This window comes from Sorex araneus, chromosome 6, assembly GCF_027595985.1.
Source record: "Sorex araneus isolate mSorAra2 chromosome 6, mSorAra2.pri, whole genome shotgun sequence".
In the NCBI taxonomy this organism is placed as follows: Eukaryota; Metazoa; Chordata; class Mammalia; order Eulipotyphla; family Soricidae; genus Sorex; species Sorex araneus.
Genome location: NC_073307.1, coordinates 157,591,578 through 157,601,979, shown reverse-complemented (window position 1 = coordinate 157,601,979; position 10,402 = coordinate 157,591,578). Strand labels below are relative to the sequence as shown.

Sequence of the window (10,402 nt, the reverse complement as noted above, 5' to 3'; positions counted from 1 at the left end):
AGCAAGCTACCGAGAATATCCTGCCTGCACAGCAGAGCCTGGCAAACTACCCGTGGCATATTCGAAATGCCAAAAACAGTAACAACAAGTCTCACAATGGAGATGTTACTTGTTGCCTTCTTGAGCAAATTGATCAACAACAGGACGACAGTGCTCTTTGTTGGACTCTTAGTCTCCATGTTGCATCCTATCCTGGTAGTTCTTGTTCTCTTTGGCCATACTCAGGGTTCTGGAATTTCTGGGAGGTCCATAATTCTAGAAAAACTTCTGCCTCCTTAGACCCACATTTTCTGAGACTTTACATGGTGTCTGTGAATGTATCTTTGAATATTCTCTAGTCTGTTATATCCAGGAGATTAATGACGTTGTTTTCTTCTTAGCCTTTGAGAAACTCCATAACCTTGACTTTTCATGTTCCTGATTTTTTAATTTCAATCTCTTATCCTTTTAAAAAATATTTATTTTATTAAATAACCAAGTGGAAAGTTACAAAATTCTCAGGCTTATGTCTCACTTATACAAAACCTGTCCCTTCACCAGTGCCCATATTCCACCACCAAAAATCCCAGTATACCTCCCGCCCCCCCACAACCTCACCCCGCCTGCGAGGCTGTTAAATTTCACTTCATTTTCTCTTTACTTTGATTAAATTCCATATTTCAACTCAAAACTCACTATTTTTGTTGGAGTTCTCCCCCTACCTCCCAAAAATAGCCCAATTGACAAGGAAGCATTTGATAATTAGTTTTCCATTGCTGAGAATGATGAGATATGAGGTTTCGCGGCTGCGCATTTAGGATTTCTGTATTTTAGTATTTTAGTAATAAAGTCCAGGGATATTTATGTTAGAAATTGCATCATTTCCCTTCCTGGGGCAGCATGGGTCAATAGCTTAGTTCACAGTCTAGAGACATGGCTGCAAGCAGTTGCTGGGGCCAAAAGTAGTCTAGCTGGCCTGCGGATTGTGGTCAATAAGCAGCAGAGCGGCCACACAAAAGTGTGGCCACTTGGGTCCTCTCATCTCTTTTTAACAAGCAGTTTCACAAGGAGGAATGAGGGTTAAAGCTGCCATTATATATAAGTTGGAATTTGTTAGTCAAATGTTGATTAAAGCACTCATGGTTTGTTTTTTATGTTTGTTCTGTATAATATTTCCAGATGGGATCATGTGGGAAATCCCTTTTCTTAATAATAAGACCAAAGACCACACTTTATATATTTGTTAGACATAAAAAATATGGTCAAATTGAATGACTTGTCTATACATCTCTCTTTTCTCTCCTGGAAAACTTGAGGTTTCCAGAAAAATATCAGCCATAAATTAAATAATCATTCTATTATAAGCATTATGTCACCCATAGAACCAGAAATTAATAGGACATTAAATGCTGAAAGGACAATAAGTTTTTCATAGTGTTTGCAATATTGAATGTTTTGCAACTCAAAAATTACATTGAATTATCAGACACATATCCTCACTAAACCTAGTCCAGTATTGAAATATTAGAAACTATTTGTCAGTGTTATGCCCCTTACTACACCAAGGGCACATATTCCTATTTATTGGAGCTTTGAGCCTGTTATCAGAAATTGTTTGTTGTGACATAGTTTTAGAATATAATTTCTCCTGATTCAGTACCCCAAGACATTAAATGTGAGGCATTCATCCACCAGGCTCAAATAAATAACACATGTGGGACATCATAATTCTTTCTTTATTAAAATTATCATATCCTTTCTTACTCCAACTGATTGTGACTAGGATTTGACAAAGAACAAGGAAGCATTAAGTAGACATTAAGAATGTGAGACTGGATTTCCCAGGAGGCATTAGGCCAACCTTATAGATTTTAAAAAGTATATAAAACACAACCTTCCTTACAGTTCATTCTCACTCTAGTAAGAAATAGTACTAGGAGTGAGAGCAATAGTTCAAGGCAGGGTATTCATTTGTCTATCCCAGACATTCCATATGGTCCCCTGAGCCTGCCAGGAGTGCTCCTGAGTGCAGAGCCAGGACTAAGCCCTGAACACCATCAGGTATGATGTCCCACCCTCTAAGAAACATAAAGAAACAGTACAGATATGCTGAGAACAGAGAGTGAACATGATTCTGAGTGTCGTTGTATCTGGAAATGATAGAGACAAATCTTTATCATCCTGGGATCTCTGTCAGCTACGTTACTAGAGGTTTGTTGCTGAATAGGGAGAGATTTTTGAAACAAAAAATTAACTTCTTTCTATTTTTCTCAAAGGCTGCATAGAAGTCAATAAAATATAAGGACATTTAACTTTTCTTTCAAAGTAAAGAACTCTAGGAGAGATATATCATGCTCATGTGGTATGGATCAAGATTTTGGTTCAGTTAGGCACATGATCAATGTTAAATAGTGCTTTCTTTATCGGGAGGCATGCACATTTCGTTGTGGTACATTTATGTCCAAAGTTTGTGTGCTAAGGAACTTGAAAAGAGCAAATTTGTGACCTCAACAATGCCCTCTCTTCCTTGGAAGCTTCTTTAAGGCATCTTTAATTTCCTTATTCCTCAGACTATAAATCAAAGGATTCATCATGGGGATCAACACTGCGTAGAACACGGATCCAAATCTGTCAACGGTCGAAGAGCTTCCAGCACCAGAACTCAGGTAAATGACAACACTTGAGACATAGAAGAGGCTGACAGCTGTCAGGTGAGAAGCACAGGTGTTGAAAGCCTTGGATCTACCTTTAGCTGAAGTGATCTTCAGAATAGAGAGGACAATATAGACATAGGATACCATGATAAGCAGGGCATTTGTTACCCCATAGATCATTGTTACTATAGCCAGTATGACTCGTGAAATGAAAGCATCATTGCAGGACAAGTTTAAGAGTTGCGGAATGTCACAGAAGAAGTGATGGATGACATTAGGCCCGCAGAAGTAGAGCCGGAGTATGGCACTCAATTGTGCTATAGAACCTGAGAATGCAGCCAGATAGCATCCCAACACCATCCACACGCAAAGGGTGGGTGACATGATGGATGAGTAGAGAAGTGGGTTACAAATGGCAGCATAGCGGTCATAAGCCATGGCTGTCATGACACAAGACTCACTGAGTCCCATCAACGCAAAGAAAAAGTACTGAACAGCACAACCCACAACAGTGACAGTTAGTTGTTCTTGATAGAAGCCGGAGAGCATCTTGGGAACTGTCGTGGTCACATAGCAGATGTCGATGAAGGATAGGTTACTGAGGAAGAAGTACATGGGTGTGTGGAGTTGGGAGTCCATCCTTATTAATATAATCAGGCACAGGTTCAAAGTCACGGTGGTAATATAAATCAATAGGAACACAGTGAAGAGCACTGTTAAGAGTCTAGGCAAATCTGAGAATCCCAAGAGGATAAAATGGGAGATTTCTGTAAGATTTCTTCCCCTTACCATGGTCTTGATGCTCCTAAATGGGCAATAGAAACAAGAGAATGCATTACAGGGATCAACAATGTTACAATATGTATTTGTTCCCTTTACCACTTTTGAGTACTAATTAAGAAAAATGCTTCAATGACCTCATGGAAGTATCCTCATTTCTAATGCCAATTGTAAAACGTTGTTGCTCAGTTCATAGTCTCAATTATTTTGTAAAGTCTTACAGAACTTAGGGCATTCATAAATTTAATGGCTATGCAAAAACAAGCAATTCCTTCAGTACTATAACTAAGGTGTAGATCCTTGATGAAACAATTTTGGCTTTTGGACTGGAGAAGCTGTGCAGGAATTTAGGAACTTGCCTTGCTCATAGCCAACTCCGTTTGATCCCAGCTCCCCTCTAGAGTCCCCTGAGCACTGATGGGAGTGATTTCTGAATGCAGAGCAGGAGTCAGACCTCAGCATAGCTTGGTGTGACTCAGAGTCTTCCACCTACAATAAAATGCAAGAAGTATCTATGATAATTCAATAATTGCTCGCTTATAATTCTAAAGAATATGTGGGTTCCTAACAGAATAATTTTGGAATACTTCTTTCTCCCAGGTGTTCATCTAGATAGATTTTGAATTTTTTCTTCTTTTCCTATTTTTGTGGGCCTTGCCTGTGGGTGCTCAGGGTTTACTCCTGACTGAGCTCAGGACTAACTCCAGAGCTTTTATGGTACCAGGTTTCAAACCCAGATCAGCTTACAAGGTAAGTGCCTTACCTTTGTACTAGGGGCTAGAGACTCTAAATATTTTTCTTTAAATAAAAAATCATCATTGTGCTACACTAGCACACGACAGGGACAAATGGAGATGTTACTGGAGCCCACTTGAGCTAATCGAAGATCAAAGGATGACCAGTGATACAAGTGAAGTGATTATCCAGATAGCATTATTTCCTTTATCAGGAGAGAAACAATAGCTATTCATAAGTGAAAACATCAAAGTGAAAAATCTTAGAACATAGAGATGATACTGGAGCATAGAGGCTGGGACGAACCATATTACAATGACAGACAATCGATGAAACTATTTCCATATTTGTGGCATATCTGTGGCAGGACAGGCTATGAGAACCTTTTCTGGCCTATGTTTATGTATAACAATAGTCTTGAGAACATGGATGAAATAACTAGATTCATATAAATTGAGAACCTGAACTCTGAATCAGGAAAGATGAGAAGGTCTGAAAAAACCATTAGCAAATAAGGATATTGGATGAATCAGTAACAAAATTACTGAAACAGATCTCTTTGCATAAATTCTGCCAAGCATTTAAAGGAGAATTAACATCAGTCTTTGTCAATAGCATACAAATCCTGAAGATCTGAAAAACTAATTTTCTTCTATCTGATAAGGGTTAATATCAAAGATATATAAGGCACTGGCAGAAGTTTACAGGAAAAAATATCCAACTCCTACAAAAAATGGTGAGATGGAATGATGGAATGAAGAAGAGAAACTTCGTCAAAGAGGATATTCAAGTGGCTAAAGGCACATGAAAAAATGTTCTATATCACTTCTCATCAGGGAGGTGCAAATCATAACAATGAAATATCACCTTACACCACAGAGCCTGTCACATATCCAAAAAAACAAGAACAACCAGTGCTGACATGAATGTGGGGAGAAAGGGAGTCTCATTCACTGTTGGTGGGAATGTTGACTGGTCCAGCGTTTTTTGGAAAACAATATGGACATTCATCAAAGAAAAATACCTAGAAATCCAGTTCCCATTTAATACTGAAATATCACTCTGGGAATATACAATAGTGGCCCCCAAAACACACAGCAGAAACACCATCAGCACTTCTATATTCATCGCAGTATGATTCACAATAGCCAGAATCTGCAAATAACCTAAGTGTCTGAGAACAGATGACTAGATAAAGAAACTAAGGTACATCTACACAATGGAATGCTATGCAGCTGTTAGGAACAATGAAGTCAGGAAATTTGCTTATAAATGTATGGACATGGAGAGTATTATACTACAGTGAAAAGAGTCAGGAGATAGATAGACAGAATGACTACATTCATTTGTGGGATATAAAACTTCTATGAGATTTAATATCCAAGGCCAGAGAAAATAGGGGCCAGGAGTCAATGGCTGGAAGCTTGCTACAAACTTGTTTTGCGGACAAAGGGCAATTAGGATATAGAAGGGACCCGTATGAAATTAATAGTTAGAAATGATCATTCTGGACAGGAAGTGTGTATTGAAATTACATAAAGTGATAGACATAATAACCTTACAGCATCTGTATTGAAAACCATAATGCTGAAAAGGAAAGAGATAAAGAGAGATGGGGGGAGGAGAGTGTGTGTGTGTTTGTATGTGTGTGTGTGTGTGTGTGAGAGAGAGAGAGAGAGAGAGACAGAGAGAGAGAGAGAGAGGGAGAGAGAGGGGGAGGGAGAGCCTGTCACAGAGATAGGTGGTGGGTTTAGTGGTGAGGGAAGGAAACTGGGGGCATTGGTAGTGGGAAATGTACACTGGTGAACTGGTGAAGGGATGGGAGTTGGAACACTATACTTGTGAAACCAAATCACGGAGAATGTAGTAATTGTATATCTACTTAATTTTCTGGGGTACTAAAATGGCCAGAAAAGAAAATTAAAACCAATATCTTTAATGATTCCAGATGTGAAAATTCTCAACAGAATATTACATTAAATGGAATGTATCAGCACAGGAAATGAATCTTACACCAAGATTAAGTATGGTTCTCTTGGAGTGCAGTAGCACTAGAATACAAAAATAAATAAATGTGATACATCACATTGATAGAATAATATAAAACCCACAGATTTTTCTCTAATGGTGACACAAAAAGCATCTAACAATACTCATCATCCATTCATGTAAAGTCTCAACAAATCATGTGTAAAAGAAATATATTCTAACATATTAAGGGCTGTATATAATATCTCATTATTAATGATGGAGACAGGAAGCTTTTAACTTAAACTGAGGAACAAGATAAAGATGAATACTTTCACCTATATCATAAAGAATTATAAAACTTTCCCAATGGAAACAACATAAGACAAAAATACCTTATTACAAAGAAGGAAAGGGAATTGTCTCTCTTGTAGATGTCATGAACTTTTATGGATCAGATCTTAAATATTCCACAAAAAAGACTGTTCTATTGAAAAATTTTGTGAATGTTCAGGATACAAATTTACATATATAAATCAGTGGCATTTCTATACTTAAATGACAAGTTTGAAAATAACAATCCTTTCGGGTTAACATCACACACAAGAAGATACTTAAGAATGATTTACCAGGGGCTGGAGCAATAGCACATCGGGTAGGGTGTTTGCCTTGCATGCGGCCAACCCGGGTTCTATTCCCTGCATCTCATATGGTCCTATGAGCACCGCCAGGGGTAATTCCTGAGTGCAGAGCCAGGAGTAACCCCTGTGCATCACCGGGTGTGGCCCAAAAAGCAAAAAAAAATTATTTACCAAAGGAAGTGAAAGACCTTTACAATAAATGATCTAAGTCATTGACTAATGAAACTGATAGACACAAGCAATGAAAATAGTTCACGTTCATGGATGAATTAGTAAGGATTTTAAAAATGTTCAAGCCTTTAACCCACTCATTAGGTTTAGTGAATCCCAATAAGAAAGGACAATGATAATACTTTTCATAGAAATAGAACAAACAATCCTTTTTGTGTAACACATTAGACCCTGAATAAATAAAGGAATCCTGTGAAAGAAGAACAGAGCTGGATTAATGTGGCATCCTGATTTCAAACTATATTACAAGTCTATAATAATTAAAAACAAGTGGGCACTGGCATAAGAACAGATACACAGAACATTGAAACAAAGTCAAATGTCAGAAACAAGACCATGCAGACACAAACAAGTAATATTTGACACAAGTCTGAATTATTCTATGAAGAAAAGAACATCTCTTCAATAAATGTCCCAGGAAAAATGAGATATCTATGTGCAAAAGAATGGGTGTTTGAGCATTGTATAACTGAGACTTAAGCCTGAAACCTTTGTAACTTTCCACATGGTGATTCAATAAAATAAATAAATAAAAAACCAAGAATAACACCAGGTCAGGATCTCATACCCTGCACAAAAGAGAACACACAATCAAAAGGATTATGCTTAAACCTATTACCAGCAACTTTTAAACTCTTAAAAGAAAAAGTAAAAAAATTTTTCACATTCATTGTTATTATTTTTTTGTTATTATACCTAAATCACAGGTAAAACTTGACAATTTTATATGTAGAGTTATAACACATATAACAATCTTTTTCATTGCAAAAATGATATATGTCATGAAATAGCAACTGAAAATATGGGATAAACATTTCCAAACCACATAACTGATATGGGATCAATATCCAAACATATAAGAATATCTTGCACCTCGAGAACTGGAAAGCCAATTATATAAATAAATTTTTGTGTAGCAAGTGAATATACCTGTGTGTATATTAGCTTTATTGAGGTACTGCGGTTTGCAATACTGTTCATGCTGGTTTCATGCATGCAACATTGCAACACCATTGCAACACCACACTCACAGCAGAGAATCTTGTTCTCCTACAGCCCTTTCCCCCCACTCTCAGTTCTGTGGACAAACTCTCCAGTTCTTCTGCTCTAGGCCATTTGTTAGTCCCCCACTATGCAACTTTAAATCCTACATCTTAGAGGCATCATTCTGTGTCACTTTCCATGTTATTTCAGAGAGCATGATATCCTTAAATTCCATTTATGTCATGATTTTGCCCTTTGTTAAAGCTGGCGAGTATTCCATTGTGTACTTACCACAACTTCTGATCCTGAAAAGCTGTTTTTCAACGAAGAGATTCAAAGAACCAACAGGTTCTTGCAATTGGCTCAATATCACAATGACCTCAGAAGTGCAAAACAAAATCTTGATCAGATATCAAATCATATGGCGTAGAATGGCTATCACTAAAACAATGACAATGACAATGACAACCCCCCCCACCCCGCCAAATGAGAGTGATACCAATAACAAGGTGGAGAAAGGGGAACTCTGGAACACTGTTGGTGGGATGTAACTTAATATAGTGCCATGTATAGGAACGTGTCTGAAGGTTCCTCAGAAAATTGAATATAGAACTATCATGCAGTTGATTAACTCTAGGTATACATCCAAAGAGAAAGAAATCAGAGTTCCAAAAAGACCTGCACGTTCATGCTTATTATAGTACTATTTCCAATAGCTCTCATACTAAGTAACCTGTGTCAACTTGAGAAATAAATTAATGATAAATATACATGACATATGTAGATATATATGAACATGTAAAGACTGTAGCTGTGAACATACATGAATATATATGTTGATAGTATGTATGTGTAATGTACTGGCACATTAGAATCGCAAAACAGAAAGTTTTACTTTTATAACAGTTTTGATAGATCTTGCAGGCATTATGCTAGATGAGTTCAGAGAAAGATAAATGCTGTATGAACTATTGCAGGTAGAACTTAAACAAATAAATAAATATAAAAGTCACACTTATGTTCTCTAGAGACATAAGTAGGGCAGTAAGTGGAAGGAGGTCTAACCTAAAAATAATATTTTACAGAAAAATACATCATGGGAACCCAATTTGCAACATAATGAGTATAGCACTGCACTGTTGCACTGTTGTCCCATTGTTCATCGATTTGCTTGGCTGGGTAACAGTAACGTCTCCACTGTGAGACTTGTTACTTTTTTGGCATATCGAATATGCCACGGGTAGCTTGCCAGGCTCTGCCATGCGAGCAGGATACTCTCGATAGCTTGCCGAGCTCTCTGAGAGGGATGAAGGAATCAAACATGAGTTGGCTGTGTGCAAGGCGAACACCCTACCTGCTGTGCTATCACTCCAGACCTTCTCACAACATGACATAATACATTTAAAAATTATTTTAAAGATTGGGCCGAAGCACAATTTTTTTGTCACAGCAGGTAAGGTTTAGCTTTACATGTTGCAAGTCATGCTTGATCCCAGTCATCCCATATCATCATCAGAGCATGCCAGGAGTGATCCCTGAGACCCAAACGCAGAGTATCCCTTGAGCACTCCTGGGTGTGGCCACATCCTCCACTCAAAGAAGCAAAGAAAAGTTATTTAAAATGTGATCTCAGGGGCCGGAGCGATAGCACAGCGGGTAGGGCGTTTGCCTTGCACGTGGCCGACCTGGGTTCGATCCCCGGCATCCCATATGGTCTCCCCAGCACCGCCAGGAGTAGTTCCTGAGTGCATGAGCCACGAGTAACCCCTGTGCCTCGCCGGGTGTGACCCAAAAAGCTAAAAAAGAATAAATAAAATGTGAACTCAACTTTTATGCATCACAATGAAAATTTAAAAACTGCAATCTCCTTGTGACGGTTCTTTAAAAATTCAAATATAATTGTTATATACTGTAAGCTGATGCATCATTTATGTAAATTATATATCAATCAAATTTCCAAAAAGAATTTTAGTTTTGATATTATCTCACGCTGTGAATATTGTAAATGCACCAGGTATGATTTACTCATAAAAGTGGGAGCAAGGTACCCTGTAAGCAGATATCTAGAAGGCTTATGGAAGGTTACATAAGAAAATCACTGCAAATGTTTCATTCACAAGCCTACACACAATAATGACATAAGGAAAAGATTTGAAATTGCTATGAATGAATGATAAACTTAGTATTTCAAATTGCAAAAAAAAAGATGAATTCCGCGTAAATGGTACTAGACCCCTGACTAAGCTCGGGCACTAGTGAAAAGTGTAGCGATGCTATTAAATAATCTTGTGGTAGGAGAAGATTCCTGAAAATCACAACCATTGTCCTAAAAACTACAAGAAGAAAAAGTATGATTTAAATATGGTTTGGCTAAAATATTCCATATTTTGTTGACATCTAATAATGTATTTGAGATCTTTGTTGTTAGAA

At 37.6% G+C, this 10,402-nt stretch overlaps 1 protein-coding gene across 1 annotated transcript; it reads right to left on the bottom strand.

Moving 5' to 3' along the window:
- Positions 1–2,486: 2,486 nt before the first annotated feature.
- Positions 2,487–3,428, bottom strand: LOC129406082 (olfactory receptor 5AN1-like). Its single transcript, XM_055143912.1, has one exon. It carries the CDS (start codon positions 3,423–3,425, stop codon positions 2,487–2,489), a length of 939 nt encoding a protein of 312 aa, XP_054999887.1. The 5' UTR covers positions 3,426–3,428.
- Between the last annotated feature and the right edge of the window lie 6,974 nt (positions 3,429–10,402).